Source organism: Haemorhous mexicanus, chromosome 18 (genome assembly GCF_027477595.1).
Source record: "Haemorhous mexicanus isolate bHaeMex1 chromosome 18, bHaeMex1.pri, whole genome shotgun sequence".
Taxonomy (NCBI): Eukaryota; Metazoa; Chordata; class Aves; order Passeriformes; family Fringillidae; genus Haemorhous; species Haemorhous mexicanus.
In genome coordinates, this window is record NC_082358.1 from 1100134 (window position 1) to 1122240 (window position 22107).

Sequence of the window (22107 nt, forward strand, 5' to 3'; positions counted from 1 at the left end):
ACCTCCCAATCAGAAACTCCTTACTAAGGAAATTCACCCGCTTGTCTTATCAGTGAGAGTTCACCATAAAGCCAGCTAAGAAGTTTATTCATAAATCTCACCTGCAAGAGGAAAAAGGAGTTCTACCTTCAGTTTTTAGTTACTGGAACATGCAGAAACTGTGCAGAGACCAGAGCTCCCACATGCACAAGTTCCACTGCAGAACATGCAGAGTTCCCCCTTCAGCAGCTCCCTGCTGGACTATTTCCTTCCTACAATTCTCACTGTAGCTACTTGAAAACCCCAACTCTGACCTTCCCCACTTAGAGATGGAGGAAAACAGCAACCAAGAGTTCAGAACTGCAGTCAGTGCTTCCCAGCAAGAGAACTCTGCTGGCAGCCTTCTGAGCCTGTGCACTGGACCTTGACATTAGACAAGGCCAGCTCCAAATCCAGGCAGCCAAAAGAATCATGGTCCAAGAGCAGGGCCAGATCTGGCAGGAATCAGCTGTGGTCCAGATGGATGGCTGAGAGAACCTCAGCACAAGAGGCCAATTGAACACCAGCCACCACCCCCTCAAATAAAGAAATCTGCTGGTAACCTGAAGCCAAGCTCACAGAGAACAGGCAGAACAGCTGAGCACAGGTGTGCCCGCGGTGCAGCACAGCACACACAGGTATTCCCAAACCAGCACAGACCAGCCTCCCCCTGAATACATTCCCTCTCCAGGAAAACCTCAAAGGACTTGGAAAACGTGGGCATGGGCACAGGTTATGGCTTCTGGAGCTTATTCAGAATCCCAGAAAGATCTGTCTGGAAGGAACCTTAAGGGTCATCCAGTCCCACTCCCCCACCACAAGCAGGGACACCTTCCACTAGCCCAGGCTGCTCTGTGGCCAGCTGTGCAGGCTTCCCAGTTTACCAGCCAAGTTCCCAAATTTCTGGTAATCCTGCCAAGAGGATTAAGCACCAGTCAGCCCAAAGAGAGTTAAACTGTCAGCTCAGCTTTCAGCACCAGGAGCACAGAGGTGTCTGACAGCACTGCCAGCTGTGCTTTCCTCCGAGCTCCAAAGTTTCTCACAATGTTGCACAACACACAGTGCAACAAAAGTCTGCCTAAAATATGCAAATATTACTGACACACGAGTGATTCACAGCCTGAAGTTTGTCACTGGCTGTACAAGGAGATCTTTAAGACTGAAAAGCAACCAAGCGCCACCCTTGCCTACTCTGGGCTTGCCCCACACCAGTACACAGAGTCAGGTACAGGTACCTTGGCTCACTGACCTATCTTCCTTCTGCTGAGGGCTTAGAGAAGCACAGACAATGCAAAGAGCAAATGCATTCTCTGCAAAGCAGCAGGAAGGACTCTTTTACCACTCACTGACCAGTTACCAAGAGGCAAAAAGACACCAAGTGAAAAATCCTGCCCTGTGTGGCAGCTTGTCCAGATGGGAACCTGAGGCTTCCACACATTCAGTAACTTCACTTTTCTACTCATCTGCCAGCTCTGCAGCCTCTCCTTCTGTCTGCTTTGAGCACAAACCCATATTTGTTAACCTCCATCTCTGGGTGATGCTTGCAGGAGCCATCACCTGTATATGAGTACACAAGGCCATGGCTGCAACAGGATCAGGCAGCTCTGGTTTCACAGCCTTTATCTGAGATCACACACAACAATTTGATGCCTGCTGCAAGCCAGGACCTGGAGACAAGCAATCTCTTGACTTGCAATCTGAACAAGCACTCAGTGTCACAACCCTGAACCAGCTTCTGCTGCAAGAACGAAGGAAACTTCAGTGCTGGGAAGATGCCCAGAGAGACTTGTAGCAATTTGCACTACTTTATCTTTCAGGCAAGAACACCATTTCCCTGTATCTTGGATACTTTTGCAGTTTTTCTGTAAACACTGTCAGTGTCCACTCACTATTCCCTTTTAAGCCTGGACACTGTTTACCACCCTGTAGGTGACCCTCTTCTACAAAGACATATTTTAAAAGTTGTTTGAATACCAGTCTGAAGTTCAGAGAACTAAGCAGAACACCACATTAATTTGCAGAATATTAGGTTTTATTATTCTGTTCCCATCCTCAAGCACTTAGCCTGCCTTGGTTGGCACCTCAGGTTTTCCTTCTTTTCCTTTTACAGAGGCCAACTGAGCTCACCTGAGGGGTTTGAGGAACCTGCAGGTCCTGAGGGAAGGGGTTTGGCACAGGGGAAAGGGCATCAACCAGTGCATTTGCAAGGGTAAAACACTTGCACTGCAGCCCAGGGGGGTCTGTGCAGCCCTGCAAGGAAAAGCAGATAACAGCTAATCCTCTAGGGCTTAAATCTGGGGGATAAGGAACTCCACACAGTCCTATTCTGAGAGAATAAACCATTTCACAGTGACTTGCTCATGTAATAAAGGAATTTGATGAGGTTAACTGTTTAGACAAGTCCATGAGTAAGGACAGAAGCAACCTACTCTTCCAGGAAGCAACCTACTCAAAGCCTTTCATGGAAGTCTCCAAATATTGGGAAGTAGTTGTTTTGCTGTATTAAGGGAAACTTCTTCCCCCTTCCCCATGGATGTAGTTCACTACACACACAGAAAATGGAAAACATGCTACAATATAGCTAAACCTACAAAGCATGCACAGTTTGTAGGTAAGGTTTTAACTCCTTTCCTGAACAGCCTCTGTCTGCCCACTGTAGCCACAAACAGTGTCAATCCCAGACCTTCATGCAGTTCTTTTCTCCTCTACAGGAACCTGAGTCCTGGAAGTCAGAGTCAAGTGGCCTTGGAATGGCCTTGCAGCCACCAGGACACATGTGACCAGTGTCAGGAAAGAATGAAAACCTCTCCTACCCTCTGTTTTTTAAAGCAGTGGTGGTTAAAAAGCAGATTTTAGCATCTATAGCCAGACACCAGCTACTTTAAAAACAGCAGCAGTATAAATTAGTATGATTCAATTGCAACAGGCCTTTCAGTGATTTTTCCCCTAAACAGGATGCATATCAAATGTTTCAGGGGAACAGACAAGGTGAAAAAAACCTTTGTCTTCATGCTAAGAGCTGTTGTAGCCTTTCACTCTGAAGACCCAGCAACCCAGAAGAAAAAGTAGGAAAAAAAAAGGATGAGTCTGTCAGCAGAACTGCTGGAAAACAGTTCTGATCTTTTCAGGAAAACAGCCAAAAATTTCTCTCACACTGAAGAAGTCAACTTGTTTGAGCTTCCACATTACACAAAGTTTTGTTCTTTTTGCCTGAATACAAGGTTGCTTAAAGCAAGCAAAGCTCAAGGGAGCTGATACACTTGCCAAGGAAGTGTCAACCCTGAGATATGACAACCCCGAGCAGTCCCAGCCAAACTGTGCAGGTGCCATGTGCAGGTCCCTGCTGAGCAGTGGGACGAGCACACAGCACCCCAATCTCACCCAGAGACGCCCCACAAACAGGGGAAATCTGCTTGTCCATCCCCCAATATCAAACATAACAAACAGAACAGTTACAGGTATCAAGCTTCTGTGATGGGTATGACAAAGCCCTCTAACAAAAACAAGAAATAACTGGAAAGCATCAGCTCCCTGCTTGCCAGGCCAGGCACTGACACCACTCTGCCTCCCATTAATCAGGAGGAAGTTAGTTAATATTTGAGTAGGCTATTGCAGCTCAAGGCAGAGGAGCGAATATACCGTGCCATGCTCTCATCTAGACTCCTTACAAAACAGTTAAAACAAGATAAAGCTGAACACAAATGCACAGCAAAGACTGTACAGGGCAGAATACATCCTCACAGTGTTTTGGTGACAAATCACGGTATTTCAGGAAACAGGAAGTTCCCATGATTTTGGCAGAGTAGAATTATGCCATGAAATAAGCCCAGTTCTCTGCTAAATCCCTGCCTCTGCTGAGCTCACACAGACTGTGCTGGCTCTCCTGGTCTCATCACCCAGCTCACCCCACTGGGTGCCTTCCACAGAGGAGACAGCTGTCCCAGGAGTGCTGGAAAGGCAGGAGGCCACCAAAAAAGCTCATCCAAGTCACACCCCAGTGAAACACCAGCTTTTCCAACTGATGTCAGAGCTGACACAGCTCGGTGTACCTGTGTCCCAGCCCAGCAGCACCATGGCCAGGGTGTGACCCAGTGCCTGCCTGGGTTTTTAGCACCACAAGCATTTGACAACAGGGCCCACAGCACAGTGACTGCTGGACATTTGGGGCTTCCTGGCAATAATTTAAGTGAGTTCAGCAACACAGGAGGGGATGGAGACAGTTTTGAGAAGGAGGGCATATGAGATCTTTTCTGCCACCACCACTCTGGTAACAGCCTCAAAATCACAGCTGTAATTCAGGCTCATTTCAAAGCCCCCTATCTTCCCTGAAGTCTATTGAGCTGTTCTGCTTTCTGCTCCAGCTATTGATTACTGGGGTGGATGGGGTGAGGGGGAACATGAGCCACTGCCTCCCAGCCACTTCTCAGTGATGCCACATCTTGTGACATCACGACTGTCTCCATGGTGACACAGCAACACAACTGAATTGAAACAGGAGGAGGCCAATTAGAACAAGAAAGCTCTTTTGTGGCTGGTACCATAGAAATGAGCAAAAATAAGAGAAACTGTTATAAAAAAGACACGGTTGTAACAATAAAAAGCTTGCTTTTAGCTTGCTAGGTGAGCGCCAAACCATATCTATATGTAAAATCCCTTCTAGACCAGGAAACCCATGACACCACTAGCTGCATTCCCAGGTCCACAGAACGTTGAGCACAGTCTGGATCCAAGAGATCACTTTTCATCTCCCCTCTGTCGAGTTCTCCTCTCCACTGGAGCCTGCTCACATGATCAGGAGGCTGCTCAGCCCTTGAGCTCGAGCACAGCACCTAAGCTGAGGTGCCTTTCAGCCTTCACAATTAGCACACACATGTGCGGGGGCACACACAAAAGAATCCAACCCCAGGCTGCCAATGCACAGTGACTCAGCCAGCAAAGGCTCCACCCTCAGGGATGAAGCACACTCAGGGTTTGGAATGGATGACATGAACAAGATCTGGACCCTCTAAATATCTATTCTGATTTATTTTCAGCCTCCAAATGAGAGACAGACACACAGGAACATCTCAGCCAGAGCCAAGTCTGACTCTGGCTGATCCGCGCTTCCCGTCCTATGGCGCAGGTTAGCCAGGAAGCACTTGCTGCAGTCCCACAGATGAGGCAGCTGCTCCATTGCTCCAGAGTGGCCAGAAGCAACACACAGCTCCAGGAATTCCCCAGGGAGAGCAGCTGCTTGGAGTGTTCCACAGTCAGGCTCTCAGCCTGAAGCACCTCCACTGTGGCCATGCACTCAGCCCATTAAACACCAGTGACATGCCGTACACTCACCAGATTTTTTTCTCAATCAAGCCTAAAAGCTGCAGCAGGTGGGAACAAGCTGAGCTCAAACTTCCCAAGAAAGGAAGCTTGAAGGTGTGAGGCACAGCACAAAGTCAGGGCACCCAGAGCAAGGAGAGCAGCAGCCAACAAAGCCACTGGAGCACAGCAACTCTGCAAACACTGGAGGCTAAACCTCCATGGGAAACGCTGCCTCCCACAGCTCCTGGGAGCAGCCCTGTTGTGCTCCTCTCCTGCAATTCCATGGGAAAGCGAGGCATGCAGTGCTGCCAGGGCAGGCAGAGCACACAGGTCCCTGGTCCTGGCACACTCATGGCATGAGGAGGCAGGGCAGCAATCTGCTTGGCAGGTGCTCTGTGATAAGAGGCACAGCTGCCCAAAACTGAGTCACCTTAGGAAAAAAAAAAAAAAGATGCTGAAAAGCATCATACCATAAGAATTAGGATAAATTTGATTTAACAGGTGCCCTCAACAACGTCTGCAGAAACATTTTTTTGGTCCTCATCCATTCAAGTAAGTCTTTGTACATAACCCTTGTACCAGCCCCTGCATCTGTCAGGTGAGGTTATTTCACATGGAGCAGCAGAACCTGAGGTAAGGCACTAACAGTGACAGGGGTTCTTGCTGGGATTCACCATTAAAAATGAGCCATTCTGTGGCACATGCCTGAGAAATGGGACAATGGGACTTCCTCAAGCCACTGTCACCTCTGAACACAGCTGGTTCAAGCACAGCTTTTGGCACATGGCTTCTGCAGAGCTGCACCTGAGTGGCTCCAATTTCCAAATGGCAGAGACCCTTCAAAAGGTTTGTGTTAATGTTTTAGTACGTTCTGGACCCTGTGTTACTGCTTTATCAGCTCCTTCGCCCAGATCTGCAATCACATGCACCTGCTGCCTGCACACACCATCACCCACACCCAGAGCATGTTGGCTAACAGAGCAAGAAGTACCACAGAGCAGAAAACATGATTTTCTGTGTGAATCAGGCCTTGCAGCAGTAGAAAAAGCCATCAGCTACAGAAGGGAAAGAAACAGACAGAGGCAGAAAAAAGGGCTTTGGAAATAACCAGCCTCTAAAGTTATTTTTAGAGCTGCCTCCCCCAACAGCCAAGATATTCAGAGCCGTTCAAAAAAAATATAAATCAAAGGTAAGTGCACAAATAGCACTGGCAGGAGCAGGCAAACAGTGCTTCAAAGTTACTGCTGCCATCAGCAGCTATGGCTGGCCTGCTTCTGCTCCATTCAGGCAGCCTCCTCAGCCTGGGCTCTGCTTTGCTGTGCCACAGCGAGCTCAGGGCACCCAGCCCCGTGGGCTGGGCACTGCAGACGGTGCCAGCCGGGCACTGCTGTCTCGGGGGAAGGACAGTGCCTCCATGCCCCTTGGACAGCACATTGTGGTACAGAATCAATGAGATTGAGTCCAGGCTGTGACGGAACATCCTCCTATCAACTAAACCACGGTTGAGCCCCCTGAGCCGCCTTCTCTCCAGGCTGAGCCCCACCCCCAGCTGCTCCGGGTGCCCCATTCCCTTCCCTGGACAAGGGGGGTGACAGTCTGGGTTGTGTCCCTGCGCACTGACACAGCCCAGCGCACTCTCGGAGCGGCAGTCGGAGCTCACCCGGCCCAGCCCCGGCCCCGCGGGCAGTGCCTCAGCAGCGGCCCGGCCCGGCCGGCGCCCACCTCGCCCGACGGCCCTGCTGCAAAGCGCGGCAGCCGCAAAGCGCGCCCGGCGGCGGGCAGGGCAGGCAGCGCCCGGGGCCGCGGCCGAGCGGAACCACCCCGGCTCCTGGACCTCTCTCCCACCCCGGCCCGCAGCGCCCGGGACTGCCCCGCCCGCTCCCGCTGCGGCCCGCGGAGCAGCACATCGCCCCCGTGCGCTTTGTGCACCCGTGGGAAATCTGCCCTGGGCCCGTCTTGCGAGCAGGCACTGAGCATCTCCCAGCTCCAGCTCCCGGGGCCCAGCCGGCTCCTGCTGCCACTGAATCACTTGGGCTGGAAAACACCTTTGAGACCACCGAGTCCGACCTGTGACCCATCCTCACCTTGTCACCGGCCCAGAGCACCGAGTGCCATATACATTCCTTCCCTGGACACCTCCAGGGAAGGGGACTCCACCATGTCCCTGGGCCAGTGCCCGACCACCCTTTCCGTGAAGAAATTCCTCCTTATGTCCAACCTAAACAGTTTAGGGACAGTGTCCTCTCATCCTGTTGCTGGCTGCCTGGGAGCAGAGGCTGGGCGCTGCCCTGCTGCCCTGAGGACGCCACTCAAGATGTTCTTCCTTTTATCTCTTAACCTGCACATTTCATCAGTCCTGATGCACTATAAAGAGGAATTAAAGTATCCCACAGATGAACACCCAAAATGCAGGGATCCCTTCTGGCTGGGGCGCACACAGGGCCGTGGTGTGTCAGAGGGAATGTATGACTGTCAGAGCTGTTCAGCAAATCCTCACACGGCTGGGACAGCGAGCAGCAGTCACAGCAGCAGCCACCCGGGCACGGTGACAGCAGCCACAGCTCAATCAGGCCTTTTGGCTGCCCTCCCCAAAGCCCTGATTCCCCCAGGCAGCCTGGTTCAGTGCTTGACTTGTGTGAGAAAAGCTCCTGGGAGGGAGCAGGGCCTGGAGGGCTGCTCTGGCAGCGTCCCCTCAGCACCTGGGTGCTCTGCAGCACTCATCTCCAGCAGGGCCCTCAAAGGAGCAGTGATAAAAGTTAATGTGTGGCACCACACTGCTGGTCGTGCAGCAGGGAGGAGATTGCAGGGTGACAGCAACACTGAACCTGTGCCAAGAGCAAAGGCCAACAGCAGCAGCATCGTGGCCAAGGCAACAGGCTGCTGGTGAGCAGGGCTCTGCTTCCCAGCATCCACGATTCCCTGCTCAAGGCCTGGCGCTTGGCACGCTGCAAACCTAAGCATCACCGAAACCCAATACTTTGGAAATAAAGCAGCTACTTTGTCCAGAACCAGGAGCTCAGGAGGTGCAAGCACTGTCCAACACCCTTGTACTTCCAAGGGATCAGACCAAGCACTGTTTCAGGCACCAGAGAAGCTTTCCAGCTCCATTCCACCAGTATCCATCTCCCCAAAGCCACCTTCTCCCCAGGAAAGCACCAGCCCAGGCAGTACAAGGCTGGGCATTAGAGCAGTCTTGCACTACCAGGGAGCTTGCTGTGCTCAGAGCAGCAGTGCTGAGAGGCCAGAATTCCCAGTCTGGGCCTGCTGCTGGAGTGGCAGCTCAGACTGGCAGCTCTGGCAGCTGCTCAGCGGAGAACACCAAAGCCTGGAAGAGTTCCTGCACAGAAACGCAGTAACCCCATGTTGGGGCACGCCAAGGGACTGAAAAGCCTGAGGGCTCAAACAAGGGAAAGGAGGGCTCTCAGCAAAGCAGCCACTGCAGTGACCTGAGAGCCCTGGCACGGCCCATGACCTGTCCTGCACACACTGTTCTCCACAGAGCAGCACTGACCAGGCTGGCACGGACATGGCTCCTAACGAGGGCCTACAGCAGGGTCCAGGCACTCCCTCAGGGACAATTCCACAGCAGCCTTTGGGACACCTTCTCTGGCTTCAGATACAGGTACCTGGCTTATGTGTAAGGCCTAAGAGGGATGCAGCATCCACGATTTAACTTCCCAATTTTAACTTCTAATTCAATGCAGCTCTAGATATGCCAAATCTGGGTATGAGGTTTAGGCTTGGAGATCCCTCCTGCACACAGCAGATGCCTGGCTGGGCGCTGTTCAGGTAGATCTTAACCACTCCCAGAATAGAAACAAAACAAGACAAATAATACTTAGAAGTTTGACTAATCTTATGAAAAGAACTTGTAATAAAAATTCCCTTTTATGAACTCTTAAATAGCTTTCAGCTTTCATCAGACATCACCTTACACTATGACAGTGCATCAGGAGAAAGGCATAAGCAACTTCTGATTTCCACTTTAATTCCAGCTCTAACAGACCAGCACCACAGGTAAGAATTTACCTTTGAAACACTCACCACTCAAGTTTCTTGGTCAAACTTCAAACTGAAGAGACAAAACAGCAGCTTAAGCTTTGATCTCTTGGAACTAGGTTCAGAAAAGATTCCACCACAGTGAAAAGATTTTCACTGCAGTGAAACCTGGATGTCTTAATGAAGAGCACTAAATGGGATACACAAGACTGCTGTCAACACCCCCTTGATGCAAATATGAGTGCTAAGGTTTAAAATGTATGCACATTCCTTTTCAAGTACTGCTGTCTGATGCACCAAGCCACAGCCTGGCTCAGGTGAGTCCCCTTAGAGACTGGTTTCATGTTCTTGGTGTTCCCAGAGAAACTGAGAAACTTCACCCCCCTAGGCCCTGCAGAGCAGAGGGGATAATCCAGTTCTGCATGCACTGTCTGCTCAGGTGATGCTGCAGCACCTGTGCAGGCATCAAGCACCCTGCCTATGTGCGAGCAGGTGCATGTGCCCCTCTGCCTTTACTGGCAATTCACACTGCAAGGCTAAGGAGGAAGGAAGGAGGAGAGAATCAGAACTCAGCTGTCTTCCTAGATGTACAGAAATTTGGGAAGAGGCCTGGCAGTGCATAACCCACAGCCCTGTCCCCTACAGAAATGGAGCAGTCTCCAGTCCTGGGGGACCATTAACTGACCCCAGCAATGCTTGTCACCTTTTGTGACAGCAAACCAGCAGCCACAATGAGCTACGTCAACACTGGGACTACCTAATGCTGCCCATTTAATTAGAGATCAGACTCATGTGGGCAGGTGGAGCTGAGCACTTACCTCGCTGTTTTCAGTGAAAATCACAAATACTTTTGCAATGGTGCCTTTTGCATTCACCAGCCAGACCCTAGCAGAGCAGTAGTTTCCTCTTGCTTCTCCAGGGGACAGAAGGTTGGTACTTAATGCACCGATCTACACCAAAGGGCCAGCGATTATTAATTCTGCAAGACAAATTGAAGTGGACAGAATTTCTGAATATTTTCTCCTCTCCTAAACTGGCCCATCTGCAAATAGCTCAACTTTTGCCTGTTTAAAGGCAGCTTATTTTAAAGCCTGGTGTCATTCTGCACTCCACTTCTTCTCTCCAGGTGGGAGACCAGGAGAGTAGGGAAAGAAACTCATTTTTCCATGAGCACTTCTGGAGAGACCCAAATTCACCATTCCCAACTCCAGCCCTCACAGAACTTTATTCAACGCCTGAACTCTAATCGCCTTTCACAGCAAACAGCAATCATACTTAGCACTGCTCCCCTCCCTTTTAAATCTGCTCTGATAGAAAACACACTGACAACTTTTCACTGCAGAAATCACAGGGGATTTTTCTTGAACAGGGCCACCCGCCTGCACAGCCTTAATCCTTCCAACTCACATATGTCCCTGTAACTTGCACTGCTCTGAATCCAATTATGCCTCCTCAATCCATTAAAAAATATTTGAGGCTGTTGTGCAGGTTGCACAGAGCAAGAGTATCAGCTGAAGAGGCACAACCACGCCCTGCTGTACCATGGTTCTGCAGGTGTGCATGAAGTGGGTTATGAGAAAAATTAAAGTGCCACAGTGACTTTCACACAATCCAGTGACTAGCTCACTCCAGACCACCCCAGTCTGGGCTCAAACAACAAGAAAATCCATACAGGAGACAAGAACTGACACACAGCTGTTTGTAAATGCCCAGCTGTCATTAGTTACCCATTAAAGCTTTCACAGTTCTCTTGCTCTGGCAGCACGCATGGCCAGAAACGTGCTCACAGAGCAGCAGATTTCCCGTGCATCAGGCTGCAGCAGCAGAATAACCTTGAGCTGAGCAGTCAGAAGTGTCCACAAACCCAAACTGCACACACAGATCAACCACCCAACCACTGACACACAGAGCTGTGAGCCAAACAAGCTGACACCGTGTGCTGGGACACCGGCTACATCTTCACACAGGGACCTGTGGGGCTCCCAGCACACTGGAGTGCCAGATCCCACTGGACTGTACAGACAGACAACCCACACTTCACAGAAACCAAGTTCTTCCTTTATCACCTTTGCTACTCAGGGTCTCCTTGTCCTTTCCAGGCTGGCACAGTGCACAGCAGTTACACTCCAGCACTTCCCCAGATCCTGGAGCCCTCAGCTGCACCCCAAAGTTACACTGCCATGACAGAAGTGGGAGGAAGTAGCAAGCTGGATGCAAAATTACCATGTGGGAGTTTGGTGTTTGCACCTTAAAGGTGAGTTTTTAGGTTTTCCACACCTGCCAACAGACAAATTCTGCAGATAACCCTCCTCCAAGTATCTGGGTGCAGACACACATCAATACTTATCTGAAAGACAGAGAGACTGAATTTGATCAACAGTTACAATTTTCTCCACGCCTTCAAGAACATGCAACTTCATAGCACCAAATGCCTGTTGGAAGAGCAATTACAAGCAAAGTAATTTGGACCCTCTGGAATCAAGTCTGCCAACTTACACGACTTGGCAATCTGGCTTGTTAACATCCCACATGATTGGAATTTATTTTAGGATTCAATGCCACATGCTGTGGGACTTTTTTTCCTCCTTTTCTTATTTTCCTCTCCCAAGTGACAAGCTACAGCCTAGGATTCAGAGGTCCTAATTCCATTCTCATCCCAAAGACATTTCCTGCACAACCTGGGGTCAAAGTCTTTGCAGAATAAGTAATATTAGCCCTACCAACAGCATCCTACAAACAATCCTCCTTTTCGAGCCTCTCAATCAAGACTAGAGTAAAAATTAAGAGCCACATCTACTGACTGCTCACAACCAACCGTAACATCCTCACGGTCCTGCAAGGCACACTAAAGCCGGGTTGCACCTGCAGTTAAATCCCGAGGGGTTCAGCCTCAACTCCTGCACAGGGCGAGCCTGGGCTACCACACCAGGTACCCTCAGCCAGGACCTGTTCTCCCAAGCTAAAAAAAGAGACTTTTCAGAGCCAGCTCTGGGCGGGAGGTGCCAGCTCGCTGCGCTGCGAAATGTCAGCCTTCAGCTCCATGCCTCACCCAGACAATTCCCTTTTCTTCTCCAGGGGAGGAAGAATCCGAACGCCTCTCCAAAGAAAGGGTCCGTGTCCCCCGGCAGGGAACCCATTTCGTGAAGCGCCGCTTCCCTCCCTGCGGCACCCAGCGACTCCGTAAGGGCCTGAAGCACCGGCCAGGTCACCGGCCCGACCCCGCGCGGCCCCCGGGGACGGATCCAGCGGGGAGGACAGCGGGCAGCGCCCACCCCCGCCCGGCCCGGCTCCCCGCGGCGCAGGCGGCATGCGGGGGAGGAGGAGGAGGATGGAGCGGCCCCCGGTGCCCGGCCCGGCCCGGAGCCGAGCGGGGCGGCCCCGGCGCTCCCACGGAGGCCCGGGACGCGCGTGGGAAGCGGAAGGGGCGGCGGGCCCGGCAAGCGGCGGAGCAGCGGCAGCAGCGAGGGAAGGAGGGGGCGGCACCCCCACCCGCAGCCATGCAGGGCCCGGCTCGGCCCCCCGCTCGCGCGGTCACTCACATTGCCTGAGGAGCTCCAGACACAAAGCCATGGGAGACACAAAGAGGGGCGGAGGGGACCGGAGAGACGGGGGGGGGGGGGCGCGGGGCGAGGGCGCTCGGCCCGGCCTGGATCCCGCGGAGGGGAGGAAGAGGAGGAAGAGCCGCCGGCGGGGCCGCTCGCGGTCCGGGGCCGCTCCGGCTGCTCGTGCGGCCGCCGCTGGAGAAGGGAGGAGACGCGCGGAGCCGCCACCGCACTCACCGCGCCCGCCCGCCGCTCCGGCCGCGCGCCCGGGCGGGGCCGCGCATTAAACGGCTGCCCCGCCCCGGGACCGCCCCGCGCCCGGGCACCGGCACCGCCCCGAGCCTGCCCCGCCGCGCTCCCACGGCCACGCGGGTCCCTCCGCCCCGCCGGACACGCGGCGGGACTCTTGGCACTACCGAGAGGGGTCGCGGGCGGCGGCGGCCGCTGCCTCAGCGCCGCTGCCGCGGGGGGAGCCGAGCGCTGCTGAACAAAGCGGGCGCCGCTCCCACCCCACGCGGGAGCTTTGTCTCCTTGTCGCGGCAGCCGCGGTGACATCTTCCCCAGCGCGGCCGCGGTCCCACCCACGCGCAAACGTGGGTTTGTCTGAAAGAGCCCTCCCGTTTTCACCGCTCCAGCCGCTCCAGTCGCGGAGCGGACGCGGTGGGACCCCCGTGGGCGGCGGGTGCAGGGGCGCAGCGCTGCCGCCACGCACCTTCTGCAGCATCGCCGAGAGGAACCCTCCGGTTCAGAGGGAAATACATGGAAAATGAACAAGTGGGACGAGGAGGTTTCCTTTGTGGGTGTTTTCCCCTGGTCCCAGATTTGCTGGTGGAGTTCTGCCCCGCTGGGCATGGGGAGAGGGAGCGGAGGCTCAGCGGGTGCGGGCGGTGTGTTGGGGCTGTGCTTTAAGCCTCCCCTGGGGCTGCCAGAGCAGGGCTGATGGAGGATAGAGGTGTAGAGGGGAGCAGGGCTGGCACAGAGTGCGGGTTGCGGGAAGAACCTGCTGGGCAGAGCCACCCGGCTCTGTGCCCCGGGCACAGCCACGCTGGGTGCTGCAGGAACACCCAGCTCTATCCCTCAGATCCTGCGCTGACACACGGAGCAGATGAGCACAAGGCTCCCCTGGCCCGGGACAGCTCTGCGAGGCCGGAGTCGCTCCGTGTGGTGGTGTCTGACCCAGACGGGCAGCGGGTGCCCGCCAGCCCAGAGTGGTGCGGGCACTGGTGGTGCTGGGCCCTGGGCAGGGCCGTGGCCGTGCGAGCCCCGGTGCTACCCCGTGGCCCCTGCCAGCAGAACGCGTGTTGGCCCGGCCCCGCGCTGCTTCCATCACTCCTCGGTGCTGGGATTGACTGATTGCTCGCTGGGCTCCCAGCACTCGGAGAAGGGCTGGTCTGCAGCAAGGAGCGATCAAAGCGCCGTGGAAAACAGCGCGCGGAGCTCAAGTGCTGCCGGCTCCGCAGGCAGGACCGAGCCGCCGCCGCCCTCGGCGTTCAGCAACAGAATCGCTGCGGATTTGCTGCTTCTGCTCTTGGAAGCAGCAGAACAATGGGGCTGAAGGAGAATTTGGTCACAGAGTCAGCCCTGAGCCTTGGGACCCTCAGCCTAGGGCCTCCCCACTCTGCTGCCCAACAAGGGAAAAAAGGAAACTTGTTTTCAGTTCAGGGTCTCCCAGGTAGCTCTGAACTACCAGTCTCTTCCTGAACCCTCAGAAATACCCAGGTCATGGTTCAGTAGATGGAAAAGATAATGGGAAAGCGTTAAGGAGAAGAAAAGCAACACAAACCAAGACATACACAAAGAAACCCTCATTTGCCTGCACTGTCTGACATCCTGAAAATGCTCCAGGCTGTTCGCAGAGCCTCAATCAACCCCACCCAGCCCTGCTCTCCTGGCACATGTGTGTCTGGCTCAGCTAAGGCTGTCCTTGGCTGCTGTGGGGACTTCCCCAGCGATGGCACAAGCCCTGTGGCTGTGGGGAGCTGCAGAGGGGCTGAGCATCACCAACAGGGGGGACACAAAGGGGCACCTGTGGCTGTCTGGTGTCAGGGCAGCTCTGTGCTCACCTGGGTCACAAGGACGGCCAGCACGTGGGGATGCTACCAGGCCCCTTGGCCTGAGGAGACCAGGAGTTTGTGTACCTGGCACACTGCCCTCCAGCCAGCTCTCCTCACGGGCAGAGCACAGCACTGTGCACGGACTCCTGGTGCTGCCCTCCCAGAGGCTTTGAGTGAGCTGAGGCACCCCTTGGTGCTTTGGCTTCTCCTCTCCCACGAGGACAGCACCAACTCCCTTTCCTGTTATCAAAGCTGATAAAAGCAAGCAACAAGAAGGACTTGTCTTTCTGTCCATGCCAGCAAAGGGAAATGCTGGCAGCTGCTTTTGTTTCTACTCCTTTGTAGATGGTCCCTGCTGGGAGAAGGCAGGTTGGGCCAGGACCTTGGAGCCGTGCTCACCTCCCGCGTCTGTGCCAGCACAGCATCCCACAGTGTGGCTGCAGCTCCCTCTTTCCCGGGGACCTGGGCATTTCTGTGGGCTCAAACCCATTGCAGCTGGTTCTGCGTGCCAGCCACGTGCCTGCAGCAGGCAGCGAGCTCACAGCCCGGGTGCTGCCCATGGGAGTGCTGAAACCTGGCAGCAAGGAGCACCGGGCACATAAAGACAGGGATGGTTTGGGTTTGGAGGTGGAGCTGAGAGCGGGGCTGTGGCCATGGCACGGCTTCCGGGGGAAAAGGGAGTGCTGGCTGGGCACAGGGCGGTGGTGGAGTTTCCATAATAACAAGGGAAAGATCAGAGGTGAAAAATGATTTGGCAAATGTGGACAGAAACAGCTGTCATGAATTTCTTTTTGTCCCACAGACACACGAATACATCACAGAACGTGTGTGCGTGCCCTTTTTTCCTCTGCAAACACTGATGGAGCATGCAACAGAAATCTTTCCCTGGCACACACATATACACACACACACACGGTATCCCTCTAATCCCTTTCCTGCTTGTGTGTCAGAGAAAGCTATTTCTGGAACGTAAAATCTAGGTCAAAAAGAAGGAGAAAATCTGAAGGGAATGATAGCAGTCCCTCTCAAAGGCTGTGTGGGGTCAGCTCAGGCCGATGGGATTAGCAAGGGGCCACAGTGGTGCTTCAGCCCCAGCTGAGCCACGGCTCCTGGCCTGGTGTGAGCTCCCTGTGCCTTCCCATCACTGCTGCTTCCCCACACAGGAGAGAAGGCCATGACAGCCAAGAGGAGTGCAACAGAAATCGCCTGCCTACACAGAGCCCGGGATCACGGCACACCGAGGAGGAGAAGGAGGAGGAAGATACACGACTTTCCCAGAAGCCGTGGAAACTCGTCCCACAATGAGCCAGCCCTTGGAGGGTGCAGGCACTTTGTCCCTCCTAAGCACATCTCTGCAGCCCCTGCAAGAGCATCAATGCCAGGGGACTGTGTGCCTTCCCCCAGCACAACCATGGGCCCTGAAGCCAGCTCTCTAATTTAGTCATAAACAGGGAAACAAAAGCAATACAAAGAAGACAGGAAGCAGGTGGGAGACAGAGGGCAGTTGTTCTGTCCTGACCTTTGGGAGTATCTCTCCCAGGCAGTGTTCTCCTGCCCAGCCTGAGCTTGGAAAAGTTCTGGTATATGGAGGGCACAAGGTGCGTGCAGCCCTGGCCTCCCTGCAAGAGATCTGGACACAGGATAAGGAGCTGGACACCTGAGCTTTTCGGGAGTGGGCTGCTGAACCCCAGGGCAGGATGCTCTGAGCAAGGGTGGTGTTACCAGATGGCACAAGGACTGGGAAGAGCTCAAGTAGAACTGGCTTGGTGTGAGCTTTCCCTGCTGTATTTGCTTGCTCACCTCCGCTTTCCTGTTTCCCCTGGACATCAAATACTCTGCTCTGCATTGCAAACAGTCTATTAAACAAGTAATTCCCAGAGCTGCCTCTAATAAGCAGGAGCCGGGGCTGGGGAGCCCTTTGTGGTGCTGGGAGCGGGCGCGGCTGTCACTGCACGCCTGGCAATTAGAGGAATAGGTTCCACTGGGGCTTTTGAGTCTCCGGCTGTGCAAGGCACAAAGCTTTGTTTAAGGCTGATCAAGGGCAGCTCATCATCTGTCTCGCTGGCTGTCAAACGGGAGCTAATTGCCTTGTAATGTGCCGGTGACACAGGCATTAGTGGGAGGAACTGGCGTGGCAGGGGTGTGACAGCTGTCAGGGCTCTCCCCCGTGCTCCCCACACACCCTGCACGGAGCTTGCTGCCCCTCCTCCTGCCCTCAGATGGTGCCCAAATCTCTCTGCTTCAGCATCCAACCCCCACATGGCCCTCAAGGAACAAGAAGCCTGAACAAAAAGCACCAGAACTGCTGCTGGTGGTGCCTCTTTAGGATGTGACCCTGCACAGACAAAAGCGTGGTGGTTCCCATTGCTCTGGGCTGGTGCACAGATGCTGGATGAAGGAAGGTGTCCCTGGGATGTGTCTGAGTCAGAGCTCTTAATGGTGTCATCTCAGAGTCCTGCGTGGAGCAGAGGCCATAAGTGACCATTACACCTGCAGGTGACAGTGCACCCACCCCTCCCTGTGTGTCCAGGCTGATGCCACCAAGCTGCCACCTGCTGCTTGGGAGGCCCCTCTCCTATACCACCAGCCACTTAGAGCCTCAGGGATGCACAGAAAAGGCCCTCAACAGCAGCTGAATATGAGCCAGGTGTGCCCAGGTGGGCAAGAGGCCAATGGCACCTAGCCTGTACCAGCCATGGGGTGGCAGCAGGACCAAGGCAGTGACTGCCCCCTGTGCTGGGCACTGGTGAGGCACCTTAGGAGTTGTGTCCATTAGGGCCCCTGTGACAAGAAAGACATTGAGGGGCTGGAACGTATCCAGGGAAGGAAACAGAGCTGGGGAAGGGGCTGGAGCCCCAGGAGCAGCTGAGGAAGCTGAGGGGCTCAGCCTGCAATAAAGGAGACTCAGGGAGGACCTCACTCTCTACAACTCCCTGAGAGGAGGGTGCAGCCAGGTGGGGATCAGGCTCTTCTCCCAAGTAACAAGTGGCAGGATGAGACGAAATGGCCTCAAAGATGCACCAGGGGAGATTTAGATTGGATATTAGGGAAAGGGTGCTCAGGCACTGGCACAGCTGCCTAGGGCAGTGGTGGAGTCACCATCTCTGGGAAGTGTTCAAAAACTTGTGGCTGTGGCACTTGGGGACATGGATTTGTGGTGGCTTTGGCAGTGCTGGGTTAACAGCTGGACTCAATGATCCTAAAGGGCTTTTCCAATCAAAATAATTCCATGATTTGCATCAGAACTGAGCCCAGATGGCTGATTAGAGGTGTGAGTGCTGTCCAGATGTGTCTCTTGCCTCCCACATCCTGTGCATGCACAACCACAGATGCTCCTCTCTCCTCCTCAATCCTTCACCAAAACCCTTTCCCTCCCCAAGGCCCAGCAGCCAATGTGAAGGGCTGGGGGATGCTCTGGGAACCAGCAGAACTGTGCTGGGTCATGTCAGAGAGAGGTGGCACCCCAGCATTTTGGAAGCCCCCTCTGTGTTGTGCCTGCTGCTGCTGCCTGGTGTCAGCCTGGACCTGTGGCAGCACTGAGATCAGCAGCACTGAGCCAGCAAGGAGAGGGCTGTGGGACAGGGGCAGCCAGGTGGGAGGAGTGGGACAAGACAGAGCAGAGAGGGTGGGCAGGAAGTAGGGATGTCCTCTCAGGGAGGGAGGGCAGGGATGTCCTCCAGTTCCTGCCTCATCCTGCAAACCTTGACTGGGATGGCTTTGCAGCTCAAACCACTGAAGGGAGATGTTCCATGCCCATATCCCTGGGGAGGAAGGCCTGCAGCCAGGCAGGAAGGCTGCACTGCCTCCTCCCCATTCCCCACTCTACCCAGAGCTGGGATGTGCTGTCTCCCACTGACAGCCCATCCCATCCCATCCCATCCCATCCCATCCCATCCCATCCCATCCCATCCCATCCCATCCCATCCCATCCCATCCCATCCCATCCCATCCCATCCCAGTGCTGTGGCAGCTTTGCCCACAGCAGATGAGCTGAGGCTGCTCTGAACCCCCCTTGGTGCCAGGGCTGGTGCTGAGAGGCCCCGTCCTGCTGGGCCTGACCCTGGCCCCATGGGGATGGGACGTGCTGCCTCCACAGACAGCCCTGGGTGGCTCTGCATTCCTCCTGCCGCCTCTGCCATCTGCCTTGTACCATGAACAGGCACCACCATGTTCAGGAACACCAAGGTATCACCTTTGCTAACCAGTTTCCAAAAGCATCCCCAGGATGGGACCTTTCAGCTCCTCACACCTTGTGATACACCTGAGCCCCATCTGGAGCACCGGGGCTGGCTAGAGCCAGGAATGGCAGAGGTGGCCTTGGAGAAAATGATGCAAAGTGATGCAGATCAAGTGACTTGGAGCAGCACGGAAATGCTACCATGGCTCAGCACAGGGATGCTGGGCTCTGGGGCTTGGGAAGGCTTGTTGGTGCCTTGAAACTCAGTGCAAGATCTGTTTGTACTCCACAGCCAGGGATGTTGGGTGCTCTCTATGTGGCATCACAGAGTCACAGAATGGTTTGGGTTGAAAGGACCTTAAAGCTCATCCAGTCCCACCCCTGTACTGGGCAGGAACACCTTCCACTAGACCAAGTTGATCCAAGGCCTGTCCAACCTTGGATCAGCCTTGTCCAGCCTTGGACACTTCCAGGGATGGGGCAGCCACAGCTGCTCTGGGCAACATGTGCAAGCACCTCACTAACCTTTAAGGTCTTCCTGGAGCCTTCTCTTTTCCAGGTGGAACATTCCCACCTCTCTCAGCCTATCTCCAGAGCACAGGAGCTCCAGCCCTTGGAGCATCATCTCCATCGTATCCTCTGGAGTTGCTCCAGCAGCTCCACATCTTTCTTGTGTTGAGGGCCCCAGAGCTGGAGTCAGCTCTGCAGGGGGGGGGGTCTTCATGAGAGCAGAGTAGAGCAAGAGGAGTCTCCTCCCTTGGCCTACTGGTCACATCTCCTTTGACACAGCACCCAGAGCCTGTCTGCCATTCCAGCACCCACATCCAGCTGCTGCACATCATCTCGGGCACACGGTTAGCCCCAACACACCCCAAAAGTCATGGTCAGCCACGGCTGGGGATGCAGGTACCCGAACCCAGCGCCTCGCGTGCTCGACAGTCCCCAGGCAGCGCCAGCCGCGTCCCTGTCCCCGCCGGCCCCGCACGCCGCTGCACTCACTGCTGTTGGTGGGCAGGGTCCTGCTGCCGCTGAGGCTGCCCGTGGGCGGCGGGGAGATGGAGCGGACGGAGCCCGTGTCGTCCTCCTGGGAGCAGCCCGCCTGGATGGCACGGAGGTAGCTGTGGCTCCGGGATCGGAAGTAGCTGGGCAGAGGCAGGTCCAGCACCTCCGCAGCCGCCGACTCGGCCTCGCTGTAGGTGGAGTCGCAGACGGGCTCGTACTGCTCCCCCAGCTCCGGATCGGGTGCCTGCACGGGGACAGGGCAGCCCCGTCAGCCCCTGCCTGCGGCCGCCCTTCCTTTCCCGTCCCTTCCCCTCCCGTCCCGTCCGTCCTGCTCCTCGCCCTCCGGCCACTCCTGCACGTCCCTCTCACGGCAGGGGGGACGGCAGGTACAGTGATCAGTGGTCAGTGCTGCTGGACACAGGGTGCCCGGGGCTCTCTGCTGAGAGGGAAGAGGGTCCCTCCTTGGAGAGGAGAGGGTCCCAGCTCATGGAGTAGGGGACACTTACCAGCGCAGTGCCTGTGAAACACCTCCAGTGCAAACTCTGCCAGGGCCCCTGTCCCAGCACAGCTGGGATACCTCAGCCTCAATGTGAGAGCCCACCAGGGCACACTTGCTCCTCAGGGAGGAACGTGGGGAGACAGCAGTGGAGAGCTGTGGGCTGGGGGCAGCCCCCACACTTGCTTAGGGTGGGTCTTGGAATCCACTCCAGCCCCATCCCTGGTGAGGGCCAGGAGAGGGCTTGGCTGTAGCCAGGGATGAGCAGGGCAGGGGCAGCTCTCCCACTGCCCCCACCTTCTCCCTCCTGCCCACAGCCCTGCCTTGCTGTCCCGTGGCAGCTGCTGGGCAAACTTGGTCTTGGGAGAGGCTCAGCCAGGTCAAACCAGACCCAGCCCAGAGCAGACTGCTCTGAAATACAGGTGAGACATGCTGAGACTGGCCCTGTTGCCCACATCCATCACTACCAGCCCTTTCTTTCTCCTGGCCCACAAGGACATTGTTCCTGCCCCGCACTGGCATCTGAGCTCCATGAGGTTTGGGTTAAGAAGCTCATTTGCTTTCCCCCTAAAACTGACAGTCCCTAAGCCCCTGCTGGGCCCAGGACTCAAGCTCTCCAGCTGCCTTGCAGTGCCTGGGTAAGGAGTGCTATCTCCTTCTCCTCCTCTTTTCCTTCTCCTGCTGCTGGCCTGGGCATGGGGTGACCCCAGAGCCCACCTCACACCCTGCCATGGGTGTCCAGGCTGGCCCCAGAAAGCTCCATAAGGAAGGATGAGAGAAACACCAGTGGGACAATACCTGCTCTCCATGGGTAAATATCTGAGGGATAAGTGAGGGGGTTCCAAAGATCTGGAAGAAAGAGTTGGAGAAGGTTAAAGGCCAAGAACAGGGAGCCCCTCACACAGACAGTCACTGCACAGGGACTGAGCACAAGGGGAGCAGGGGGCTGTCCCCTGGGGCCACTGCTGCTGACACTTCAGCACAAACTGCAGAGCTCGTAAAATGCCAAGCGAGGCCACACGCCCCTCAGACAGTGGCACAGACACGGCAAAGCTCCACAGGACACCTCAACCATGGGAGAAGCTGCTGAACATTCAGCCTGCTGGGTGCACCATATCCCTGTACAACCCCAGGGGACTCTAGGGACACTGTGCTGGGACACCCCTCTGCACACAGGGGCAGCTGCACAAGGTGGCCGTGGGCACCTCTGGGTAGCCCCCAGCACTGGCCAGCACCTCAGAGCCCACAGAGCCGTGGGCAGTCCGAGTGCTCTGTGTGGGGGGAGCTGCTCTGAAGCCTGCAGGGCTGGCTTGGCCACCTTGCTGCCGTCTTCCCACGCCAGAAGAAGCCACACAGAAGCTGTTCTGCCTCCTCAGCAGAGCAAAGCCACGGCAAACACTCGGCATATGGACAGAGCCCCGACAGTCACTGTGCTGCCCGGGGGCACAGCTGCCTCCTCCTCCTCCTCTCCACCCTTGGGGCTCTGTCTGGCACCACCTGTCCTGGATGACCCTCTCGGGG

General features: G+C 55.2%; 1 protein-coding gene across 2 annotated transcripts in view; it reads right to left on the bottom strand.

Moving 5' to 3' along the window:
• The window catches only part of DLGAP4 (DLG associated protein 4), a 61389-nt gene that overhangs the window by 26505 nt on the left and 12777 nt on the right, over positions 1 to 22107 (bottom strand). Inside the window, exon 4 of one of the 2 annotated variants that reach the window (XM_059863010.1) lies at positions 20088 to 20334. In XM_059863010.1, coding sequence (XP_059718993.1) covers positions 20088 to 20334 — 247 coding nt within the window. Of the gene's footprint in view, positions 1 to 12854; positions 13089 to 20087; positions 20335 to 22107 lie in introns of those variants that run through there. The other variant, XM_059863011.1, reaches the window with a different exon arrangement.